Raw genomic sequence first — 26754 nt, 5'->3', positions numbered from 1 at the left:
TGATTACAATCATGGTTATTCATTTTAAAATGATCCGTGAGTGGCGCGTTTTCCTTTTAGTTCTTAACTGCTGATCTGTGTTCTAATAATCTAATACGGAGTTCCCTTCCTGACTCACCCACGTAGCCTAAACCACATGGGCAGACTATGAGCTAAATATCACTTTTATTTCTGCAATTGTTCAAACTTTTGGAGACCATTGTATTTCCGTTAAAGTTTAGTGTCTTACTCTCCATGCAATTAGGGCAGATGGAGCATGAACCACACCTATAGTTGCCCACTGCCCTTCCTTGTCCCGTTAATGTGGTTTGGGAATTCGCTGCATGATTCTTGTAGGTATGCACTAGTGTGTTTTTCAAGGTTTTATTCCGCCTAAAAGAGAACAGCGGTTTGGGCATGGGTGTTGCTAACTCACTATTAAGAATCTTCCAATTGCGGTTTACAATGTTCTTAATTTTATTGCTGAGTCCTGAATATTGGCTAACAAACACTATTCTATCTTGTGCTTTGTTAGTTTTCTGTCTGTTAATGTCTAACAGGGCATCTCTGTCGTAAAACCTAGCCCTTTTTAAAGATTGTTTGACTAGTTTTTTGAGATATCCTCGCTCTCGTAGTTTTCTATCCATGATTTCTGCATGGTGGTAAAAGTCTTTCAAGGTTGTGCCGTTTCGTCTTAGCCTTAAAAATTCCCCAAATGGGATGTTGTCCTTTTGTGATCGGGGGTGATTACTGCGATATTGGAGCAGACTATTTTTATCTGTTGGCTTTGTAAAGAGTTCTACCTTAAGTTTGCCTTCTGATTCTTTTATTTTAATGTCTAAGAAGTCAACACTGCTGTCACTATAATGCGCTGTGAATCTCAGGTTTTTGTCCCCTAAGTTGAGCCACTCTAAAAAAGAGACTAAATCCTCATTGACACCGTTCCAGACAAAGATGATATCGTCTATGAAACGGTGCCAGTGGGTTATATTCTCAAAATATGGTGCCATCTCATTGTAAATATGTTTCTGTTCAAAATTCGCAACATAGAGACATGCCAGACTGGGGGCACAAGTGGCCCCCATGCTGGTCCCTTTCACCTGCTTATACAGTTCTTCCTTAAACAGAAAGATGTTGTTTTTCAAGACTAACTCCAAACATCCCATGATGAATTCCTTATTGCCCCCATTGAGGTCTACTTCTTCTAAAATGGAGGATATCACTGTAATAGTGTCGTCTTGTGGGATATTTGTGTATAAAGCTTCGATGTCCAAGGTGACCAGAAACTGGGTCACCTTGTCGAAGCTTTGTCCCTCAAAGATGGAAATGGTATGGGCTGTGTCTTTTAGGTATGATCTCTGAGCCTGTACTAAAGGACGCAGGAAAAATTCTGCGTACTTACTGAGGGGTTCCAGCAATGACCCCAGACTACTCACAATTGGCCGCATCGGTGGATTGGATGTACTCTTATGAATTTTTGGTAATCCATAAATTGCTGGAATTATTGGGTTTCTATTAAATAGGAATCTATATTCGTCCTCACATATGTAGCTATTTTCCCTGCCTTGGTTCAGAAAATTAGAAACATCTTTCTTAAGCCTTTCTATCATCTTGAAAGAGGCAGGGATGTAGTGGTCAGTAACATCTAATAGGGACTGCATCCTATTCTCATAATCTATACTATTAAAGACCCCCCCCCCCCCACTACCTTATCAGCAGGTTTTATGGTTATCTGGTTGCATTCTTTTCAATGCTGTCCTCTGGCTTAAAGTTAGGTTATTGGTGTGACCCTGATGTGAGCCTAAACAGTTCCTGATTTAATTCTCTACAATTCTTTCAAACAGTTCCACATTTTTTTCTACCTGATTCAAGGTTGGCGTGAATATTGATTTGGGTTTGAACCCTGTAATATTAGGGTCTTGTTCATACTCTCTATCCGCAAAAAATCTATTAAGCCTAACCTTTCTGAAGAAACTTTTAATTTCCTTTTCTAGTTCAAATTTATTAGGAGGGGCACTAGGATCAAAACTAAACCCATATTTCAAGACATCTACTTCCTCTGCGGTCAATATTCTATCGGAGAGGTTGATGATTGGAAAGTCATTTACCTCCAATATCTCGCATTCCTGGTTTTTAGATAATTTGGTGTCCCCTGATTTGGAGGTTGATGGTTTCTCATCGGCTCCTCCCGTGAGTAGTTCCGGTAGCCTTTTTGACCCCTGTAGGGGCGTCCTCCTAAAAAAGTTTGAGGGTCTTTTTGATAATTAGGGTCAGACCTTCCTGTATGTTCATTCATTTGGTCTTCATCTTCACTTGACCCCGAGTTCTCTGAAAAGGTAATTCTTTTGGTCCCGCCCCTAGAGTATACTTGTCTTGTGTTTTGGGGGTTTTCCCATCTCTGATCTTTTCTGGACGTCTAGTAATCCTTCTGCAGAAAGGGGTACACTAGCTCAGCACTAAAGTTCTCGATGTCTTTCCTGAGTTTAGTGGATTTTCTATTGGTTAGATACTCATGGCACCCTTCAATATCTTGTGCTAGTTCTTGCAATTTCTTTTTAGCATCTTCCACTGCAGTGTTTTGTCTAAGTGCGGCCTCTATTCTTCTATATGTTGTCGTTCTAGGATTACAACTTCCTGTGCTGTTTCTATGATCAGGATTAGCCAATCCCTGTTACATCGGTTGGCAATATGTGACCATACTTCTGAGAATTTTTTGTTTTCTATAAACAGCCCAGGCTCATTTCTAATGCGCAGCCGAGTGGTATTACCCCTGCTCTTAGGTATCCCATCAAAAATTCCGCATGGAGTTCAGTTCTAACCAACTTTTTCTTTAGATTGAGGATTTTCATTAATTCCTCATGTCCACTCTTATTTGTCACAGTGGTACCACCAGTTCTCGGGTGTTGGTTTAATAGTTTGTTAAATTGGTCCTCGGTGAACCCAAAGGTTTTGAAATTATCCATATTTAAATTAATTTCAATCACCGGGAAAGATCAACCGTTATTACAGTAAACTGGACCAATGAATATGTGATATTTCAAAAGGTCCTCTAATGACATCTCTCCAGTTCAAAAAAACTGTACTTACAATGTTTTAAGGTTTGAGAGAGACCCCTTGTGAACGCCAGGGGAATAGGGTACTTTAAACAGTAAAAAGAAAAAGGGGTTTTCCCTTGGCTGACACAGTTATATTTTCATGCACATGTATTCACAGAAAAAATCTACATAGACACTAGGTCCCATACACTATAGTATATCCACACACAAATTATGTAGCTCGAAAAATGTATTCTTTTGTAAAAAAAATAGAGATCTTTTGTTAAAAGTTACCTTTAAAAAATCATAAGCACAGAAAGTGCCCACATTAAAACATATTACAATTCATAAACACAATTTTACACACATAAATGGTTAAAACACAATGAATATCAATACATTTTTCACACAAGTTGCTATATCAACTGCTGTATATACTGTTTAAAGTACCCTATTCCCCTGGCGTTCACAAGGGGTCTCTCTCAAACCTTAAAACAATTCATTTTACACGCACACTTTGTGTTTTAAAAGCATCGCCTCCAGTACCTACTCCTTGCACCGTCTTCCTCCACACTGCTACTCATCCTTTTCCTAACACCTGCCTGTCTTTCTTTCTCCTTATTATCAAGTGAGCCATTAGTTTTTCCACGAACGACTTTCACTGGTGTCAAGAATCTCAATTTAATTTACCCACTCTTTTCGGTGCCTGTTCTATCTCTGACGCAGCTTTTACTGGCAGAGAGATAGAAGCTTGCACAGCCTCTTTCTCGTTGCAACTACCATTTGTCCATTTCTAACAGCCACTCTCCTCCCAAATATCTCATTCCAACATTCACTCTCGCCCCAGACACCACTTCTTCAGTATTCACTCTCATCTGTCTCCAGTCGCCAGCCTCCAGCAGCCGCCGGCTGCTCTCCAGCGCTGTCTCACTCCAAACCTGTGAGAGCCAGTCTGCCGTTTCAGGTATGCCAACTTGTGAAAAACGTTCCCCCTGGAGGAGGGGGTGGGGCTGTGTGCCTATCCTAGCCTGGGGCATGTTAAATTCATCACACCCCACCACCACCCTCCTTCCTGGGTAGATCTCACACCTCCTGTGCACGTCAGCTGCACCAAGCCTCGAAACAATGAGCTGAAGACTGGCTCTCTGCAGGGGTTTGCAGCTCATTGTGTGCACACCCTGTGACCCTCTGCAAATCACTTAATCTCCCGCGCCTAAAAAAGGGAATGTGTCCTTGTGTAGTGTAACTGGTGCTCATTTAAAGCACAACAAATCCTCAGGTCGAGTTCGCGCTACTCTAAATAAAATTGCAACAAAAGCGAAACAAGCATTACAAATGTAATAGATCTCGCCTTTCATTAAGTTAAAGCCATTTGCCTTGCTATACAATACCATTAACAAAGCAAATAGCTTTATCTTAATCAAAGGCGAGACCTAATGCATGTTCAATGCTAGTTAACTTTGGGGTGGTGCAGGTGGAGAGCCTCTTGGTATTTGCCACAGTAACCTAAAGTTTGAGTAATGTTTTGGGGTGACCGGTGCTCTGCAAAGTTGGGGGGGGGGGGGGCGGGGGGGGAGGTACAGTTTAAATTCCGCTTTGCAGGTAGGGGGTATTTGTTTGGGGTATTTGGGCATTTCTTTATTTTGTTTTTGTTATAACAGTATTGCAAAACGCTGTCACTGACAAGGACTCTGACACCTGACATGGACTCCCTGCCTGAGATCCAATCCATCTCAGTGCGAGATGGGAGAGCGATTGCACCCCAGACAAGCGCTGATGGCCATTACAGTAGTTACCTTGAATATTAAGTTAGTATCTTGGAATTGTAATGGCCGGGGGTAAAAATATTAAAAGAGGGCTAGTAATGCAATACATAAAGTTCCATTCCCCAGATGTCGTTCTCTTCCAGGAAACACATCTCAAGGGCAATATCTACTGTGTACTGGACAGGTGGCGATACAAAATGGTTGCTCATGCGGGTTACACTACTGGAGGAATGTATGACGTTACAGCGCATAAATTTACAACGCAGTTGTTACATCGCAACATCCACTACAACGCATTCCATAACATCGCATTTTAAAAAACTACCTTGACAAGGCAGTCCTTTACATCGCATACTACCTTTACCACTCATACCATTACCACTCATACCATTACATTGCATGTAAGGTAAGTTTTGGATAGTATAGGGGTAAAAAATACTATTCTAACTCCAGGGGGTGCAACAGTAGTGTAATTGTTGGATAGTGTAGAGGTAAAATTTACTATTCTAACTCCAGGGGATGCAACAGTGGGGTAAGTGTTGGATAATGTAGGGGTTAAAAATTACTATTTTAACTCCAATTATATGCGTTGGAATGGTATGCGTTGTAATGACATGCAATGTAGTGTCATGTGTTGTAATGGTATGCGTTGTAATGCATGCATTGTAGTGTCATGCGTTGTAAAGGATGTTGCGATGTAATCCCTATGTTGTAAGGGTAGTGCAGTGTAATGTAATGGTTGCTTTGTAAAGGTTGGATCCCGTTCTAGAGGGGTGAGAATCCTGATGAGAAAGACGCTATCGCTCACCATCCAACACATTTAGCCTGACAGGCAATGAAGGTATGTGGCCCTTTCTGGACTATGTGAAGGAAAAACGATTAACAATATTTTCACCTATGTCCCTACGTGATTACACGATACCATGTTCCTTGTCTTTGGTCCTCTTCTGCTCCTGTTTACCAGACAGGAGATTGCTGATGGGAGTTGATATTAGCATGTCAACTTGTGATGAGATGGTCTCTTAGGCAGGCCGGGTTCTCTCGCCGTATGCTGACTGATTTCTTATCAATCCTTTGCCTAATGGATACATGGCGCACCCACAATCTGGCGACACAACACTATACATTTCATTCAGTGGCACATGGCAGTCTTTCTTAAATTGACTATTTCTTTAACTTGGCAGTCCAACTGTCATATTCCTGCAAGGTCTGCCACTTAGCCAGGTGTATTACTATCCACTCCCTAATATAGGCAGTCTAGGGTCTCCAAAAAAGACAGGACTATCGAGAGATCATACTTAATTCTGGTACCTAAATATACCTTGAAATACAGAAGGCCTTCTCGAGGCTACAGAGCAATACTTCTCTGAAAACAAGTATTTGGTATACTCTGTGTGGACACTATGAGATGCATATAAATGCATAAAAAGTTGTAATCAAGGGCCAGGGCCTTTCACTAATTGTGGAACATAAAAGAAACAAGAGGGCCAAATTAAAAACCCTAGAGCAAAAGATCCATGAGCTGGAAACTAAACTTACTCACCAGGGACAGGCAGACACTAAACACTCACTAGGCTGAAAACAAAAGGAATATAGGAGTGCCTGCTATGACTGTTCAAGAAAAGTTGGGAATTGGGCTCACTCCCTAGAGACCAAAGGTAGGCCAATATTGTTGTCATACACAAAGGTGGTAAACCACCAGAGGAGTGCTTCTCATATAGGCCACTTTTGCTCTTAAATCCCGAAATTAAAATATTGGCTAAAATCCAGACTGATCCAGGTAATCATGAACCTTGATCTATCCGAAACAAATTTGGATTTTTGCAGAGGCTGAGCACCGATCCCAATCTGCGGCATATTCATGGTGTTTTGGGTCAAACGGACAGGTTTCAAGAAGACGCCCTAGTGCTCTCGCTCCATTCCAGAATGGCATTTGATACAGTTGAATGGCCACACGTTTGAAGTGTTGGACAGGATAGGTTTTGGCCTGGGTTTTACAGCTTGGATAAAGCTCCTTTACAACGACCCCTTGACACAGGTGACAGTGAATGGAGGAATAGCCTAGATATTCTGACTCCAGCGTGGTACCAGGCAGGGTTGCCAGCTCTCACTATTAATGCTCGCTCTCACATTGGAACCTCTGGCCTTGCCATTGCAGGAGAGATTATTAGACAATCACATGCCCCACAAGGCAAATTCTCTCACATACCAAAAACTATACAACAAGTCACCAGATACCCTAAAACATTTACGGGAACAGTGGATGTGCGACCCAGAGGGTCTCTAGGATGAGTGGCCCATGGACCTGGCATTCCCAAAGGAGGTGGCTATAAGGCTAGGATCCCGTTTACTGCAGCAAAGAATTCTGTCGTAAAAATGGGTAGGGCAATGGACACAGACAGTGCAGCCAAATAGGCACATTCTTCCACACACTATGGAGTTGCCCTGAAGTACAATTCTGGGAGTCAGTGGTTGCCTCTATGAATGGATAATGTGGAGGTAATATGGGTGCCTCTGCAAAATGGTATCTCCTAAATGTCTGGGATACAACAGACCTAAGCCGCATGGAGCAGATTTGGATGACTCTGGGACTGGCAAAAGCCAAATAGAGCATTGCACGATTATGGGTAGTGGAGCAAGCACCACAACTAAGGGACTGGAAGCCGGACTGGTGCATGCTGGCTGAGAAGGTGATCTGAGGGTAGTGGCTGTACTAAAAAATGGACGAAAATGTGAAGAAAATTGAATGACTATAGAGGCAATCAATCCCTGCACTCCCCTCACTGGTGCTTCTTCTGATATATTGCTTGCTAATCACTCCAAATCAAATGTCGTTGTTTGCAAAGTGTGGAGGGAGAGGGAGGGAACACAGGGACTGTTTACTATTGAGAGCAAAATTGCTTTATTTGGCCATGCCAGTGTACAACAGTATGTTGTTTTCTTTGTTTTTTATACATTTTTTGCCATGCCTTAAAAAGATTTATGAAAAAAAAGAATGCAGACAGTTCTCATGTCGAATCTTGCGCATCAGGGCAAATAGAAGTATCAAGTTATTAAAGGTAACTCCCCCTGGCACAAAACCAGACTGTTCAGGCACCACCAGGGATTTCATCAGAGGATTAAGTTGGCTAGCAACCTCATGAGCCAGAATCTTATTTTGTAGATTCATGGGTGATAACGATCGGCTTGAACCATACTCCCAGGGATTTGAATCTGGTTTCAAAATTAGCAATATTAATGTCTCTCTGACTGTTCGGGACCCTACGGGTAAGTAGTGCGCTATATAAATGCCTATACATTTACATTTACATTTGTTTTGTTAGCCATTGGAGAAAATGTAAGCACACGTCAGTGATGAAACTGGCTAAGTTCACATTCAGAGAGAGTCTACTCACTCCAAAAGTAAGACAAAACACTAGACCACTGATATGTGCTTACATTGTTTCCAATGGCTAGCAAAATAAAGAAAACCTTAAATTTGAACCTAAAATTAGAGATTTCTTTTAATTTTCAGAGACCGTTATTCGCATTCAAGAAGGATAAAAATCTACGGCAACATCTGGTTAAGGCAGTCAGATAAACAGAAGATAGATCCTTACCCCAGATGCTAGGACTTCCTCTGGTAAAGGGCCACTTACAAGTGCAGTAATTGCACAGCATTAAGATTCACTATAAACAGCAACTGCATAATGATTAATGGGAAAATGTGGTACCAGAATGCACTGTCCAATTGCAACACCAAAATGTGTGTTTATTACATCATGTGCCCCTGCCAAATGGCGTATATTGGTCAAACTACTCAAGCTGTAAAAAACAGGATCTTACAACATTGATCTAAAATAAGATGCAAAACAGAGAGAGCCCCTTTGGTCTCACATTATGAGACAGCAGGACGCACAGAAAATGATATAGAATGGTCAGTCTATATCTAACACCTAAAGCAACTAAAGGGGAATCTATTGAGAACCTACTTCTTAGAACAGAAGCCTGCCTGATCGAAAGATTCCATACTGCTGCACAAGGGCTAAATGAATATGATGAGAGTTGGTCTTTGATTAATGTATGATGTTTTCTCAATAGATGAGAATGCAAGAACAAGACACTGATGAAAAATGCAAGCATTGTGTTATTGATCTTGTGCTATGACGGTTAAGACCTTTTACATGATGTATACAGAAACTGGCAGTGATTGACCTGCTAAATGTGACAATGCACCCATTGTATACTTGATAATCCTTTGTTCCACTGAATGATGGACTCTGTTGTTCATTAAAAAATTATTTGACACAATCTGTATTTTCTTATATGTATATTAGTTACACAGTTAGAAGGCCCGAAGTAAAATTGATAATGAAAAATTATTTAACAAAATCTGTATATGGTTATATGTACATATGTATATGAGTTACATTGTGAGAAGGCTTATTGCAAAATGGATAGGTAAGGCCTGGCAGTATAGATCTCCCTAGCGCATGGGCCATGTTATGAAACAAATGTCTGATAAATGTAACCGTGGCAAACATTAACAAAAATTGTTTATATCAGTCATGTTTGAAGATTGTAACTGCAATCCATGCCTATCACTGCACACGGTACCTTTCAGTAGAGGTATTCAGCCATTGTAGAGGATTTCTTCTATTATCCCAGTGGCATTTATGACTCATTCACCCTCCGTCACACAGGTATTAAGTGCACTATACAGTCTTTACAAATCTGATCTACTATGTTAATTTCTTGTCTCCAGTGGTTTCTACATAGATTTATGGCTGGCCAAGATTGGTTGACTCAGGGATGCCAGTAATACATTTGTTGTTTCTGCGTGACCATGTTTCTAGGTCTTCATTCTAAGCAGTGATTCTACTAATTTCTTCTGCTATTTGACTGTTCTGTAATGTTTTAACTACTTTTATTCAAGTACAAATGGCATGATTTATATAGGTTTATCATCTTGCAAAGACAACCTTTCTCTTGATTATATTTTTTCTTCAGATTTTGTAGGAGTAAAGAGAAAACGTGGTAGGCCCAAGGGCTCAACAAAAAAATTCTACCCAGATGAGGATGCAGCAGAAAATATTGTTATTGATTCTGTGGACACAAATCAACTTGAAACGGAAAAGGAAGAAGGGTTGCTTGACACCCTGCCTGTCAGCTTGGAGTGCCGAAAATGTAGTCGTAAATTCTCAAACTCTCGTCAGTTAAGGAAACACATCTGTATGAATTTTCCTAATGAAGAAAGTGTGGAACATGAAGATCACTGTAAGCTAAAGTTTTATAAAGGGGCATGAAATGCAGTTTATTGGTTAATAACTTTGGGATGTGGGTTGGCCAATTGAAAGCAATTATGGGACAATCTCTGGTAACTCTCTTTTAATATGCTGAACTGCATGAATGTATAATGTATTGATTATTGTCAGTATCTCTCCCCAGTGTGTTTGGTAGATGAATGTTTTCTTTTAAATCGAGCCCTTGCTCGTTGAGGGAAGTTCACCAATTTTCCTAAGCTTAATCTGGCCAAAATGAAACTCCTGCTTAGCCCTTGGATGTTTCTGATTTAAACAACGTTGTCTGGCTGAAATATCAAGTTCCACCACCACATGCTGCTGTCTGTGCACAGTCATGCCATCTACATAAGTTCTAACCTCAGCTGACGTAATAGAATACCCCATTCATTGAAACAGATCTACACATTCCTGTGTTAAATGCCGTTATCTGGTGTAAGTTAGACAATGCAAATTAAATGTACCTAGCTCATCAGTAAAGATTGTCCCTTGTCTTTAGCTGCAGGACGCTGCTGCCCAGCTCTTCACTGGATATAAAGATGAGAGCACATTTACCCCATACCCAGATACCTTCACAGGTTCCCCAGTCACAGCGGGTTCTGTTTCAAAACTATGACGTGCACATAAAGCTGTGCACAAAAAGACCCCTGCGTGTGTTTGACATTTAATTTGAGTGGTGCACTTTAACTCAATCATTGTTGTTTTCGATTCAATTTCTTCTCGTAGTCCCCAAAGCGAAATCTGTGACTGGCTGTGAAATGTCTTTCCCCACCTACGCATCTACATTTTGGAATTACCCACACTCGAATCTACTTTGGAGATCAACATTATGAATTTTGGTACATTGTTGAAGACCATGCTTTTTATTAAATATCCTCCTTTTAAAGTATCTTTTAACTAGGTCTTTTGTTGTTCATCACGGTGTTTTAGTTGCTGTAGTCTAGTCTGCACCAAGAAGCTTAGTGATTAGTCACAATGAAATGTTACACAAGCTGTTAGGTAGTCAGAGAGTATGAGTTTATATAGTCTCAACCTCGACCAACGCAAGTGGGTTGTATAGTTTGTGGATGAGACATTATTACAACCGTTTTCCAATGGATTTATTTTCCTACCTATTCCTGTCACAACGAACCAGGGTAAACTTTCACCAGCAACAGCAGCTAGCTGAAAGCCTGTTGACTCTGATGACAGGCCTGTCCCAACATCATTTGTTTCAACAGCTTAGGTTAATCAAGCACTAACTGCCACCCATGACTGACGTCAATACTTTTTTTCATCACTATACAGGCATTAGAATCTCAACTAGGGCTAGCTCTATGGCGGTCCGACCGGTGCCACCACACCAGGCTCTGACTACAGGTAGGGGTGCCCTTTTTGCAACTAGATTATGGCTTTAAAAGCATCTGCTGCCACGTTTGTTGCGTCTAGCAATTTTCAGGCAACAGTAAAAATGTCAAGATGGCTCTGGTGATTAATGTTCTTCCTGGAGAGAGATTGAAGTTTTGTCTAATTGGAATATTTAACTCATCGTAAAGTAGAGCAGAGGGTTATTATGCCTGCCGCAAACAACGTGTACCATGTAGATCACAAGGTAATATAATGTAAATAGGTCAGTGGGTTACTGCTTGTGTCTGAGAGATCCCTTTGTTACTTGCAGTTTATAGGTTAAAATCCTAATATAGAACAGTGAGCTATTAACTGTCATCAAAGAGCTGCATGCAAATTGCAGGGAATAGATTTGAGCATTATGATTTTTCCTGTGTTTCATTATCCTAATGTTGCAAAAAGGGTTCATTTGGGTAGAAATCAATTCTTATTATTAAAGAGCAGCCTCAACCATGGTGGTACTTTTTAAATTCTGAGTTTGTGCTTCTCCAGATCAAGCACTCTTAAACTATCCTACCTACCAGTATGGATGACATGTGACTCCTACACCTTGTAGTCCTTTGTCTTATGATGTAAAGTGCTGTGACACTCTACTGGTATGAGTGGCACTATAAAACGAATTAAATGCATCTAAGACTGTATGGAGATTTGGAGATTGTATGGAGATTGTAAGGAGATTTCAGGGGCACTGTTAAATGGTGGTACTGAGGAAATTCTTGGTGGAAGTGATCAATGGAGGGCGCCAACAAACATTGTCGCCTTGGGTGCCAACAGCGTTAAAGCCGGCCCCGAGCTCAACGAACCATGATATTCTGATTATTGGTTCTGCTGTTTTTGTGTTGGATTGTGGCCATTTGGCTGGACACACTCAAAATAGTGAATGTTGAGCATGAGGCTCAGTCAGGAATCTGAGGCATGTGCCTTATGCTGTCAAATGTAACCTAAATACTTCAGGGAGCAATAGGCAAGAGATTGCTGGGTGGTGGCTTTTGATTCTGCTTGGAAGTGAAGGGTTAAATGAAAAGGCTGGGCACCTCTCTTTGTGAAAAACACCAGCTGCTGAAGTATATACCCAATGATACTCATCAAAGTCATCATCTTGCAACTGGTGTGCGCAGACATGCGCGCATGTGCACTGTTCCATGGTACTCAAGCTGTACCTCATTGATGAGGCCTAAATAAATCATAACCGGTCGAGGGTTGCTTGTGTTCCTACTCAAAGAAGACCTGACTTGCAAGTTTGCGCTGGTCTGTTGCTACTTGAGCAGCACCAGGGCTGATTTGAATATGACTGGTTCCTGTCTGAGGTGGGGTGGTGGACAAAAACAGATGGGCTGGGATGCAGTTGTGAGCAATTACCAGTGACTGAGATTAATTTTAATGTAAGTGTTTTTCCCGTCACTCTTTTGTTTTCTTTATCATCCTTTGGCACCAGTAGAATGGATACTACCACCAAGAGGTCTTCCCTAACATCTTTATCATTTTGTTATAATTATCATTATAAAAATTGTACTACTTTAACTAAACACAATTAAAACACTACAAATAGCAGCCCAGATTATTATTACATAATGATTATGAGACAAGGTAGCGATGCACGTATCAAGCAGTAAGATACCACTTTGTGCACGTCTAGACTTTGTGATGTCTTTCACTTTAATCTTCACCTTCAAAAATACAAAAGTGCCTGCTTCTTGTAGAAATGACGGCCAGTTGCACGCCACCAAATTCCATACTTCAGAGACCTGTCTTTTTCAAGTTCATAAAAAGGCGATGCTGCAATAGCACCAAAAATATAAAAGGAGGGAATTTTTACAGGTTTTCTACCGAGTCGAAAAACAGCAAGATGCATGGAACAATGAACTAATCATCAACTTCATTTTGATATACAGTTAATGACCTTGGTTCAGAATCCAGCTACAATAGGGCAATGTACCATAGACTGACAAAAGTGTCTGTAAGTGCATGTTGCAGCAACTTGACAGTGCTTGCATTGGATCGTTGTACGGACTAGCCAGGTATGTGGACTGGGAATGTGACCATGTCCAGTACTAGCTTGTTGAATGGTTTCTTTGTGTGCTTGACATTTTGGCCCGTTTGGTTGTGGCCGAAGAGAAATATATAGCATTCATTTTACAAAATAAAAGTTAGAAGAAGCTCCTTTTTGGGGTTCCATTCTAGGGACCAAGGTATGGAGCACATTGTTCACCAGAGGAAGCGACCTGCGGTGGTTGAGTCTGGTGGGGTTCAACGTATGGTGTGTGCAATCTGTAACTTTGTTTATCCCTATGAGCCCTAATCCTAGACATTGCATCAAATGATCTGGTGGAACTGCAAAGAGTTCTGATTAAAGCAATTTCTCCTGGAGCAAGTCATTTTCATGGGCTGGCAAACCGAAATGCACAGCTAACAGGCATGCAATATGTCAATCCTACAACTGCATTTTCTTTTCAAGTATAATTTGATTTCACCACAGTCCACTTCACAGCTTCATTGCAAATCGTCGCTCGGTAATGCTGAGATCTTAAGGGCATAATCTTATAAAGGCTTATTCTGTGCGAAAAATAAATTGGGAAATGTTTGATTGATTCCGAGTTTCATTCACCGGACTCAGCAAAGAAATGAAACAGGCGGTGCTCCTGTCATGTTAACGTGGTTCAAGTGGCAATCAAAGGACTGGCTTCTTTTAAGCAGTGTAGGACTACATGGTCTGTAGATGGCTGCAAAAATATCTTGAAGTTTTTATTTTAAAAAATATTTCAAACATTTTACATTTGAGTGTGAAGATATTCATAAAATTTCAAAAGAATGCCCTTTTAGATAACAAAACTTGAATACTTGCAATACAGTGTCGAGAGCGTTTGATGTGTCAAATTGACAGCGAGATATTTCCATGTTCTCATTCTCATCGCATAATAAATCAAAGCCCACCGTGATTGCATTGTTTGTGAAAAGAAGCTATCTTTAGGAATTAAAACTTGCACTGTAAAGTTTCCTTCAATTGGCTAACAAAATAATTCCACCCAATCTCCTGTATAAGATGTATGTTATTAGTACTGCAAATTCAGAGTAAATCGACTACAAAATGTACTCCATTGATAGATGTAGATGGCGGTTTTACAGAATAATGCTGCTAGGACCTAGAAACGCATCCACTTGACTTGCTTTTTCTTATTTATGAGATCGTGAAAAGCCACGAAGATGCAGATCACAGAGCTCTTATGCGTTGGAAAAGTGAGAACTACTAACCTTGAGGTTAAAATAACAACAGCTGTTTAGGGTTGGAACCTTGTCTAACCCTGAATGGTGTTTCTCGAATTATATGCTCATTTAAATAAAACATTCAACCCATTCTCCTGCCCATCAAAGACTGTGAGCTGGTTGTAAGAGCTGCTGGTAATTCAACATTAAACTCCTGTACTGACCTGTACACACTACTCATTATCAGCTTCAGTTACCAGAAAATAGAGCTATAAGAGTTATACGTGGAAAAGAGCGTGGGCCTCATGTAGAGTATGGTGGAGTGGGATCCTTGCTGTACATTTCAGTTCACCCTCCCCATTTAGAGGTGGACTAAGCACAGGGTTTCCACCAGCAAATCCTCAGCTACTTCCGGTTATACAAATCCCTGACTTGGGGCCCATCCTCCACCTTGCTGCCAAACCATAGAGCAAGGGTATTGTCAATAGATTACTGTGCATTGGACCTCTGCATGGAAATCCATCAAAAGCCCCCTTGTCCCTAGAGAAGATGTCCTGCACAATAGTACCATTGATTTTTTTGTGTTTTTCAAAACTCGTTCTTTGAGAATTTATTCTTAAAAGATAACAATGTTTGCCAATTAGCACGAAAATAACATGGTGCCCACTCAGAAAGCTCATCAGCCTTCAAAGCAACCTTTATATCAGCGGTTGCTGTTAAAACTTAGGGCCTGATAATGATGTCGGTAGGAAAGGCTCCGAACAGCGTTTGGATTTCCCTAAACAGTGTCGTAACCCATTGGAATTCATCGGTCGGAAACATTTCCGACCGATTGTGATGGAAAGGTAACCGTTCGGTCATTCTGAATCAGTTCTGAAAGGCATTTGAAAACTGAGTCGGTCGAAGCTGAATAGTACAGCTCTACGGACCGCATTTCCGACTGACTTATTACGATGACGGATTCGGACAGCCTTTCCAAATCAGTCTGTCTGACACGGAACAGCTGTCAGAAACTGACTTTGAGGGCCTGTAGCAGGCCCCCCTTCACCCAGAGGCCTCCGGTTGGGGGCCTTTGGTGTACCCAAGGAATCACCCTGTAGAACCATGAACAGTGTGACGGGCACCATGGGGTGCCCGCCACAGGGTGCAAAGTTTTCCAAAACCTCACCTTTTTTTAATGGGAGCCTGTGTTGTCGGTCAGAACACAGGCTCCCATTGAAGTCAATGGGAGACTTTTCGAACCGTGTTCGGAAGCATCATAATCAGTCGGTCAGACCATCCTACTGCGAGTAGGTAGAAACAGATTCCGACAAGCAGTTGGGAGGTTTAGTTTCTGACTGACATCGTAAACAGGCCCTTAGAGTATCCTGCCAGGCAGTTGGGGCTCTCTAAACAGGACAGACTTTCCTCAGCCATGGAAAAAGTTTCTGTTGATCGTGCAGGCTGGCTGGATGCCCACAAACGTCTAAATGGCCTTGTCCTAAATTTTTGAAGACATCAGCAGTGGATCATCTTTTCCCTAGTTAATTTCTCAGTTGCTTGTGTAAGTGAGAAATCCATTAATGGTGCTTGTTAGTCTTATACCACAGCTAAAAGAAACCATGATATACCAAATAGATTTTTTTAACATCTGGAGGTTGAGTCACCTAGAAGACGTAAAATCTAAACTAATTACCCTGGGGAAGTTTCAGTTTACAAGCTGCAGATCTTTACAATATGCTACTAACACAGCTGAGGTTTCACACAAATCTTTACACCGTTTAAAAACCTGAATTCGATTTGTTACACTCATCCAGAAAATGCTTGTTAAGAGATTAATAAATTTAGATTGAAACCTAGGACGGATACCCTTATGTCAAGGATTAAGGATTCATATGTTGCTATATAGTTTGGATGCAGCCCCCTTTTGTCCACTCTTTCTTTGTTTTCAAAAGTAACTTTGTCATAAGGATCTCTGACCCTAATAAAGGCACCCTAGTGTTGTACACCAACATAGTTTTGCCTAAGATAAATTCTGCTTTGAGACTCTTCACACACTAGTGTCTGGTCTACACACTTTTAACAGGCAATTTCTTTATAGTTAGAGTGGAAGCTAAAGCTAGGATTTCATGGCAGTGTTTCAGAATTATAGAGATAGAACAAAGACGGTAAAACAACTAATTACTGCATATGAAGACAATGCCAGAATCAAGATGCTAATTTTCATAACACAAATAATGAGGTGTTGATGTTAATAGTTTGATTGTCTTACTTGTACCCAAGGATCTGCAGCTAGGCTCTGGCTAACCTGAAGCTTGGCACATCTTGTCAAAACTCAGTCAAGGGCCAAAAGGAATACGGTGGATTGCAGTGATGGAATGTGTATGTGTATAAGTTAATCCTGTGCACAACATTCAACACCAGCATGGACTCTTAGTCCAGGAGACAGTATCACAATCTTCAAAATAACTAAGACTGAAGTGAAATTTCAAAATGTAAAGTTAGTACCTCTATTCCACATCAGGAATAAGTTTACTGGCTGAGTACACATGGGCATTTAGTGGAACCCTTACAAAAATAGAGGGTGAGGTAAATCTTTTTAGTGGCTTTGCATAGACACAGATGAAGGAACCTGTTCAGTTTTTGTTACAATGTGGATATGTCCATAAATACACTTGAGGCCCCACTTAATCCTATAATAACTCAAAATTACCAATTGTATACTTTAGAGATAGATTTTATGGGTCCAGTTTTATGACTGAGAATTAAAAATCTCCTAGCTTTCGTAATGGAAAGTTTCAATTCTATTAAGGACATGGAATCGAGGATTAGGCTGTTCTTTCTTCTTTATTTTAACCAGGGGCCATTCAAAACGAAACAGTAAATTCCCAAAAAGACTTAATTTCCCATGAAGCCCAGAGACAAAACCATCAAGTTCATGGTAGAGTTTATCAACCAATTAGGCGCCTCCTGGAATGATAACTGCCAACGATACCTGCTGGACTTCCTCTGTCTTTCTGTGACAAAGCCGACTGCGGAAGATCTTTAATCCTGCTTCGAGGACACTGCACCTGCGGGCAGAAAAGAAGGCATAATCCCTTGCATGCGAAAAGGCTATCGTACACAGCGTTATAGCAAACACATGACCAACCAGGAAAGCGATTTCTTTACGTCTGAGGCATGTCTGATCAACCCGGGCGGGTCCAGGTGCTTCCTGAGGGCGGGCTAATCCTCGCCTCCGTGTCCTTAATTGGATTAAACTTTCCGTTACGAAAGCTAGGACATTTTTCATTGTATATCAGGACCCGGAGGCGAGGATTAGGATATTTCAAAGCTTGTCTACTACTAGGGTTGCTCTGGATGAGACTGGCTAGAAGTAAAACCTCTTGAGGTTTGAGCCCGAGGACCAGTCAGATCATTCAAAATGTCCTCCAAGTGAGCACCTAGCATAAAAGCCTTGGATGCCATGGCACCTCTTGCTGTGTGTGCTCCGAAAACCTTCATATCAATGCCGGCCTCCAGCATCACCCAACGGACCCATTGTGCAATGGTTGGGGATGAGACCGCTCAAAGCGGTTTCCTCAAGGCAATTAGGAGTTGCCGGTTTCTGTGTGGACACACATCCGCAGTCATGGCCTCGTAAGCCTTGAGTCATCTGACTACGCAGAGTTTGGGAGATCCAGGAAAGGCCGGTAGGACATTTTCCGTGACTGGCATTTGGTACAACGGGACACGTGAAAGGTGACCCCGACTGGAGTGAACGACCTCCCAGAAATGTCCAGAGCCCTGACATCCGAGACCCGTCTACAGGACACCAAACACAGCAACATAGCCAACCTAGTTTGGATGATAGTTGCTTGCGCGGCAAGTACTTATTACTGGACCTTGTTTACATCTCAGAGAACTGACTATCGTGGCTCCGGGGTGAGAGAAAGTGGGATACCGCAAAGAAGTTTCCTTATCAGTGGATGGACCCCCACCGGATGATCCACCACTAGGGCATGCTTATCTGAGTTTGCAGATCGGAAGGTATTAATCGTCCTGTACACTAGGCCCTCTGAAGCTAAATGGGCTAGAAAGTTCAGGATGTGGACAACATCTGCCCTCACTGGATCCAGATCCCGCTCCAGACACCAACCAATCCACTGCGACCAGGCTGACCGGTAGCGTTTAACTGTACCATCCGCCTGGGAGAAGGGCTCCGCAGCATGTCCCGGGACCTTCCATCGAGCCTGGTAATCCTCCGTGCCATCAGGGATAGGTATTCGTTCACTATCAGGGGATGTGGGTTGCCAGCTGGATCAAGCAGGAGATGCGGGATTAGACGGATTGAAGAAGCTCAAGACAGTTTCATCATGAACTGGAAACCATGCTTGCGCTCTCCAAACCAGGGTGATCACCACCTGCTCCGCCTTCTGCGGACGGACCACAGTCGTCAATCGCATTATCATGGCGAAGGGGGGAAAGGCATAACTCCTTTCCAGGGACCAATCCTGAAGGAATGCGTCAGTGGCCTTCGCCCCCGGGTCCAGTCTCCAGCTGAAATATCTGGGAAGCTGGTGGTCGAGGCGAGAGTCAAATAGATCAACAGAGCAAGGTCCCCACCGATCCTGAAGGGCTCGGAAAATCGGGGGGGGGGGGGGGGGGGTGGAACAGCTACCACAGCGTGAGTCTCAAAGATGTCGGGACTGCCAGTCTTCTACCTGGTTGGCAATTCACGGCAGGTGTTCCGCTATCACAAAAACCTGATGGGACTGGCAATACCCCCAAAAGTCTTTGGCCAAGTCCGCCAGAGGCTTGGACCGAGTCCTGCCCAGGTGGTTTATGTAGTGAACAGCTGTCACGTTGTCCATCTTTAGGACGCAGGAGTGAGCTCTGTCCCTGGTCCAACAACAGACCGCGAAGGATCGCGCCATGAGCTCCAAGCAGTTGATGTGGAGCGATCGCTCTGCGGCGGGCCAACCTCCTGCAGTGGTGAACTCCCGACAACGCGCCCCCTAGCCTGAATCGCTGGCGTCCGACTTGATCATTAGGTCCAGAAGGGACCCAAAGATGGCCTGACCGTTCCATGCCTCCATGTGGGAGATAGTATGGGAGAACAAGGGGACCCCAAAATGTGAACCTGGGATTAGTGTATGTTTAGAAAGAACAATGGTTCAGGGTTGGCCTCATTGGGTCCAGAGCAAGAAAGTAAAAATCCCCAAGGGGACAGTGGGAATTCAATTTATACTCAACAATTAATCGTCACGAGAGCAAGAAGTTAGGGAAGCATATGTAGTGTAAAATAGACGGTTTATTTTACACAAGTATGAATTTTGTACTCAAAGTAATAGTCAGGTGCTCATATAAACTGAAAGGTGCATAATGTGACAAATTGAGAGTGAACTAAAAACATAACATCACTTTGACAACAAAATTGGAACTCCACATGAGTATATACAATGGAAGGGGTTCCTGTTGTAAGGGTCGACGGCGTTTCGATCTTTTTAGGTACTTAAGATCATCTTCAGGACATGTAGTGAACAGTCTGAAACCAAATCGGAACAAAGCATGATTACATGTCCCTACATAAAGACTAGCTGCAGTGAGTAAGTGTTCCCAGTGTTTTTATAGTAAAAACAATTACAGCGCAACCTCATTGTTAAATTGAGGTAAGATAAGTACAATTAATGTAACAGTGTGGGAGACCATTGAAGAGCGGTGCGCGCGAGGCTCCGGGTTAACTGTGGGGGGGTTGAATTAATGAGCGTGATGGAGCATCATGCATATGGGCTCATAATGGTGAACTTACTCTCAATAGGGTGTCACTATCCAGGAAGAGAGCTGTCCATGGCCACCTTAGCAATGCAGGCAAGCCTCTTTCGTAGGGAGGCTGTATTGATCTGGTATCGAGGGAATAGAGCGTTAGTAAGTGCCCATGTGGTGTCAGAGAAGATGTATTCAATGGGGCAAGGCGACTACTCAGTAAGGTAACGTCCAGGCTGGTGTCAGGGAGGAGCTACTCTAAGCCGGAGGTGGCGTTTAATCTGGAAACATTCAAATGTTGTTCACGGGTATGAGCTCCGGGGATAAGAGAGAGTCAGCGGATTACATAGTCTGCACTTGCTCATGGGATAAGGAAGAGTGAGACGCAGGCTGCTTACTTATTCGTGCCTGATTATCTGGTCCAGGATGAAGTCGGGGCTACTTCCAGACGGGAGTAGCGCTTGATGTGGAGTCTGGGCTGCGGGAGTGGGAGAGAGTATATCAGTTGTCTGCATAGTCGGTGTTAACTCTAGGAAATCGAGCGGGGTAAGGGCTGCTTACTTAATTTGATTATGTGTGCAGGACGAAGGGTTGGCACTTCTAGTGGCCGGCGCACAGTCCTTGGCTTTCCACTAATTCACTTGTGTTCTAGCAGGGAATATTTTAAGGGAAACCAATTAGGGCGCGCTGGGGATGGGAAAGTGTTAGATTTGGGGGTCTCTAGTTGGCACAGGTAGGTACTTGCGACAAATAGGGACCCTTGCCTCTAGTCAGGATAAGGGTATTACACTCCTAAAATAACCCCTGCTCACCCCCTTGGTAGCTTGGCATGAGCAGACAGGCTTATCTCAGAGGCAGTGTGTAAAGCATTTGTGACCATATACAGTAACCCGGTGACAACACTACAGATAGACACCACACAAGGTTTTATATAAAAAATAAGTGTACTTTATATAGAGTTACCACAAGATCATAAACAACAAAAATACACAATACTGTTACTTTAAGAGGGTAGATTTAGCTTAGTTTAGTTCAGTTCTTAAGATGCAACACTTTGCATCAATGTACCTTCGGTTGCGTTGCGCTTCCACGACAAGCAATGCCGCAGCGAGGGAAATGCAGGAAAGTTCAAGTACAAAGAAATAAAGATGTGAAGATCTTCCAGATGCGGCACGCCTCTCCGGGGATGCGAGAAGTTTTAGCTGCGATGCGTGGACTGCATGTTCAGAAGTGCAACGGCAACAGCTCCAACTGAGACACTCTTCTCCCACAATGCATGAAGCTTCAGCGCAATGCGACAACTACAGCAGCGACATCCTTGTTCAGAAATGCGACGGCAGCCGCTCCGACGGCGGCGTGCTTCTTGGGTATGCGAGGCGCTTTCCTCAATGCGGTGCAATGCGACAGTTCCAGCGGTGACACCCTTGTTCGGAAGTGCAACAGCAGTCCCAGCGACGGCGACACGCTTCTTCCTTGTTGTGAGACTCTTCTCTCAATGCGGTCCAAACCAGTTCTGAAGCACTCTGCTTACCAGACTTCTCATTTCCTTTCACAGTGCAGGGCAGAAACATCAGACGCCCCACAGGAGGTGGAGCCAGCATTGTGGAAGGCAAGTACAGTTCTGGAGCACTATGTTTACAGGACTCCTTCTCTTCTTTTAGTGTGCAGGGCAGAGACATCAGCCACTCCCCAGAAGGTGGAGCCAGCACTGTGGAAGGCAGGCACAGCCCTATTCAAGGTTCCAGGTGCAACTCCTCCCTCCCATCTAGATGCGGATCTCTCTATTCACCACTGGGCTGACTCATTCTGTCTCCTGGAATCCCCCAGCTCTGTCACTCAAACTCCAGACAAGGAATACACAACCTAGCAGAGGCCGGCGTTGGATAGTTGGACAAGAAAATACCTACTTTCTAAAAGTGGTATTTTCAAACACAGAATGTTAAAACCAACTTCACTAGAAGATGTATTTTATCATTTTGAGTTCAGGCATACTAAACTCGAATTTTTACCATGTTCTCTGAGTCAGTTAGGATTATAAGAATGTAATAATCTAACTACCCATTTTGGCATATGGAGAACAGGTAGCCTTGCAATAGTGAAAAACGAAAAGGACTATAATTTACTATTATGACATACCAAACACACCAGGGCATGTCCTACCTTATACTTACAATGCACCCTGCCCTTGGGCCTACTATAGGGGCGACTGATATGAAGAAAAGGGAAAGTTTAGGCACTGGCAAATTGGTGCACTTGCCCAGTCAGGATGACAGTACCAGACTGCACACAGGCTCTGCAATGGCAGACCGTGGACACATTTTACAAGGCTGCTTCTGTGGGTGGCACCACCAGTGCTGCAAGCACACTAGCAGCATTTGGATTTGCACGCCCTGGGTACACTCAGTGCACTGTGCTAGGGTCCGACAAGTAAACCAAACCAGCCAATCATGGAATCACTAATTCACATATTAATGTACAATAGGGAGAGCATATGCACTTTAGCACTGGTAAAGTACCCAGAGTCATAAAATAGCCAACAACAGGTCAGAAAAAATATAGGAGGAAGGCAAAAAGTTCAGGGATGACCCTGCAAAAAAGGGCCAAGTCCAACAGAAAGTTATTTATTAAGTTGCGCCAAGGTACTCCAATTCTGTGAGGAGAACCTAGACGTGGAACACGTGGGCGTGAAGAGTGCATATAACCTGAGAGGCAAGGTCAACAAGTTCAGATAATTGACAGCGGGGTTGCCTACAGGGACTGAAAAAGTATTAGGCGGAATACTCACACAATTTGAGTCGCTTGGCTATGTCCGAAATCTAATGGTGGAGTAAATCAAGGTGTCATAATTGGGTACGGAATCTTAATCTATTACACCAAGTTTGAGAGGGAAAAATGCGGGGGAGAGCCCAGAGGTACTTGCTGATTCAGAGTTCCGGATGCGAGTTAAACACCATCCTGGCCGGCGCTCTGCAGTTGATGCACCTGCAGCGACGGAACAGGAAGGGTGGAGGGCGTGGTTTAAGTAGTGTTTGCCACGCGATGACAATCCATAGTTAGTTAACAGAGCCAGGCAGCACATGCTTTGTGTGGAGTAGTGCTGCTAATGCTAGGGAAGTCAGCAGAGAGGTAGCTGATTTTTCTGCGGCTGTGTCATGGGTGCATGGGTGCTGAGGGACGGTAACGATTTGGAACACTGTGTGCACTCTGTAATTGATGTATCAGCCAGTGACATCAATTGGAGTGAAAGTTATAGAGAGCGGCATTTTTCGGCATTGTGAAGCTGTACAGTGCGATCATATTAACACAGGCAAACTAAAAAAATTATGAATACAGCAACATATGCACAACCGAACGTAGAGGAAAAGGGGGCTGAGTAGAGCAGGTGAACACAGGGTATGTTCTACGGGACAGTGTACTCCCCAGGGCCTGTATATAGTTCAATTAGTTAATATGTACAAGCATTCCATTCATTAAAATAGTTTAGCCCATTCTCGATAATCCTGCAATTAAAAATCCATTTACACTTCATGCGTTGATCTGGAGGCTGTCTATCACCTGCCAGGTGATGTCATTTTCAGAATGTCCTTGTTTCAAAAAATGTTCCACTAGCGGTGCAGTGAGGACTTTGCAGCGGATATTGCTCTTATGCTGGGAGATCCAGGTCTTGACCTTCTGGGTTGTTTGGCAAATGTACTGCAATTTGCATGGGCATTATTAGTATTATTATTATTACTATTATTATTGAAGTTTGTAAAGTGCACGGCTACCTCCAACGGAAGTGTTTCTGCTCTAGCATCACATCCTTCCTAATGGAAAAAAGACCAGGTTGAACCGTAGGTCTAGGGCAGGCCAAGTAGCCAGGTTTTTAATGCTTTTCTCAACACATATTCCGTGTCGATTTTTCTCAGATGGTTAGGCATGGAATTCCATAAGGTAGCGGTGTTCACCGAGAAAGCACGGCCACCGATCCTTGCCTTCACAAAACGGGGAATAACAAAGAGATTCTGACCATTCTGAGTAACCTGGATTGACTATATTTCAGAAGTCTCCGCTTAAAATATTGAGGACCCGTACTTCTAAATGCTCTGTGAGCAAGGACCAGAGCTTTGAACTTCACTCTTCTCTTTACCGGGAGCCAGTGTAGACTGCGCAGGTGGGGGATAATATGGTGTTGTGGTGGCACATTCCTAATTAACCTGGCTGCCACATTTTGGATAAGCTGTAGTCTTATAAACAAATACTCCGGAAGACCAATGTAGAGGCTATTGGCATAGTCAAGTTGGGAAGTGACTAATGCATGCACTACTGACTTCCTGCAATCAATAGGCAGGAAGTGGAGGAATCTTCGCAAAGCCTTCAGTTTCCAGAAGCACCGAGAGGAGACCTGAGCAATTTGTGCCTTGCCAGTAAGTTGAAAGTCAAACTTGAACCCTAGGTTCCTGGCAGAGGGAACTGGTAGCAGAGGCAGATTTAACTCAGTCGGCTACCACAGCGCTGATCGGGGTGTAATAGGTTGATCAAAAAATAAGACCTCCGTCTTATGAATGTTTAATTTTAGGCAGCTGTCTGTCATCCATGATGAGATGTTTAAAAGACACTGTCTAAAATTGGCGAAAGCTGTCTCGTTGTGTTCTCTAAATGAGAACACCAGCTGTGTGTCGTCTACATATGACACAACTTTCACCCCACATTGCTCGACAATTTGCCCCGAGGGGAGTCAAATAAACATTTAAAAAGTGTGGGGCTCAGAACCGAGCCCTGAGGAACACCACACATCAGGGAGCTGGAACTAGAGACATGGGTATGAGGAGTCACTTGTTGAGAGCGACCCTCAAGAAATGAACCAAACCACGCCAAAACAGTTCCTGTTACTCCTAAATGATGGAGTCTACTCAGGAGGATCCTTTGGGACACCGTGTCAAAGGCTGTGGACAAATCCAACAACACCAACGTAGAACAGCTTCCCTGATGTAAGGTTTTACCATATTCAAAAACGCTGGTGTTTATTTTAAAATCTCAAGCCATGCAGTGATTACACTTGCAGTGACCCAGTATCAGTGGCAGGTTGAGAAATGAATGGATAGAGCTGTCCTTTCTAGTGGGTGTGTATGCACTCACTAGGTGGTCATTTACGTTGCAGCCACGTTTAAATAAGAAAAGGGGCTATCATGTTGTGAACTCTAGGGGGTCTAGAACGGACCAGCTTTTTTTTCCAGTTTGATCAGCCTGTTACTCACTGAACTGAATGTGGTGACAAGTGATTCTGGATAAAGGTGTTTTCTCTCATGTTTGGAGCAGGTGTTCTCGGTGAGAGTACCAGGCCCTTTTCATGGTGCGTCTGTCCAGCCGTCTGGGGTAACCTCTAACTGTCAGCTTCTTACATAGTACTTCAGCTTCTTGGAAGAAATCTTCCTTAAATTTACAAATTCGCCTGATGTGGAGAAATTGACCATACGGTAGGCCGACACTGAGTGCCCTGGGATGTGTGCTGTGGTACTCTAGTAAGGTATTCCTTTGAGTAGGCTTTCTAAAATGGGTGGTATGTAATTCGCCATTTAGACATTTGATGGTAACATCTGAGTAGTCTACCTTGGTGTTGTCATAATTGTATGTAAACTTAAGGTTTGGCTGGGTGCTGTTGAGCCAATCACAAAAGATCTTGAGTTCATTTTGGTCACTTCCCCATATCATGAGGACATCATCGATGTACCTACTCCATAGGCAGATTTTGTCAAGATATGGGTTATTAGCACTGAGAATGGTGTTAGTTTCCATGTCATCTACAAACAGGATGGCAAAATTGGGAGAAAAAATAGCTCCCATCGAGGTGCCTTTGCACTGTCTGTAGGAGGGTCTTGAAACAAAAAATAGATCTTGGTAAGTGCAATTTCAAGTAATGCAATGATGAATTCAGTGGGTACTTTATGGGATGCTGGGCGGTTATTGCGATGTTTCTTAATGACCTCTATACCTTTTTGTTGTGGAATGTTGGTGTACAGAGACTCTGTCAAGCGTGACAAGGAGTTCTGTATTTGGGTCAAAGGGTTGGGATTCAATTAGATTAATCAAGTGGGTATTGTCTAAGCATGGGCGGAAAATCCGTTCCGCTCGCGGATTTTGCGGATTTTCGGTAAATTCGCAATCCGCGAACTCCCGCGAATTTACCGAAAATCCGCAAATCCGCGAGCGGCGGATTTTTCCGGGGGCAAAAGTTCAAGCCTGCCCTGTTGCTTGTAACTATTTTAGGATGGCGCCGGCAAGCTGCCAGCGCCATCCTAAAATAGTTACTAAGTTAGCTTCAACAGGAAGCTCTAATAGATAAAATAAAGCAGGTGCTCGCAACTGCTTTATTTTATCTATTAGAGCATCCTGTTGAAGCTAATT

The 26754-nt window shown here is 42.9% G+C and overlaps 1 protein-coding gene across 1 annotated transcript in view; it reads left to right on the top strand.

Moving 5' to 3' along the window:
- Nucleotides 1-26754, top strand: part of ZFAT (zinc finger and AT-hook domain containing) — a 933238-nt gene that overhangs the window by 198502 nt on the left and 707982 nt on the right. Inside the window, exon 3 of the mRNA XM_086966254.1 lies at nt 9770-10036. Coding sequence (XP_086822380.1) covers nt 9770-10036 — 267 coding nt within the window. The remainder of the gene's footprint in view (nt 1-9769; nt 10037-26754) is intronic.

The sequence above is a fragment of the Lissotriton vulgaris genome, chromosome 4_1, assembly GCF_964263255.1.
Source record: "Lissotriton vulgaris chromosome 4_1, aLisVul1.2, whole genome shotgun sequence".
Taxonomy (NCBI): domain Eukaryota; kingdom Metazoa; phylum Chordata; class Amphibia; order Caudata; family Salamandridae; genus Lissotriton; species Lissotriton vulgaris.
Note: the sequence above shows the minus strand (reverse complement) of the source record. Positions and strands in the feature narration are given on the sequence as shown.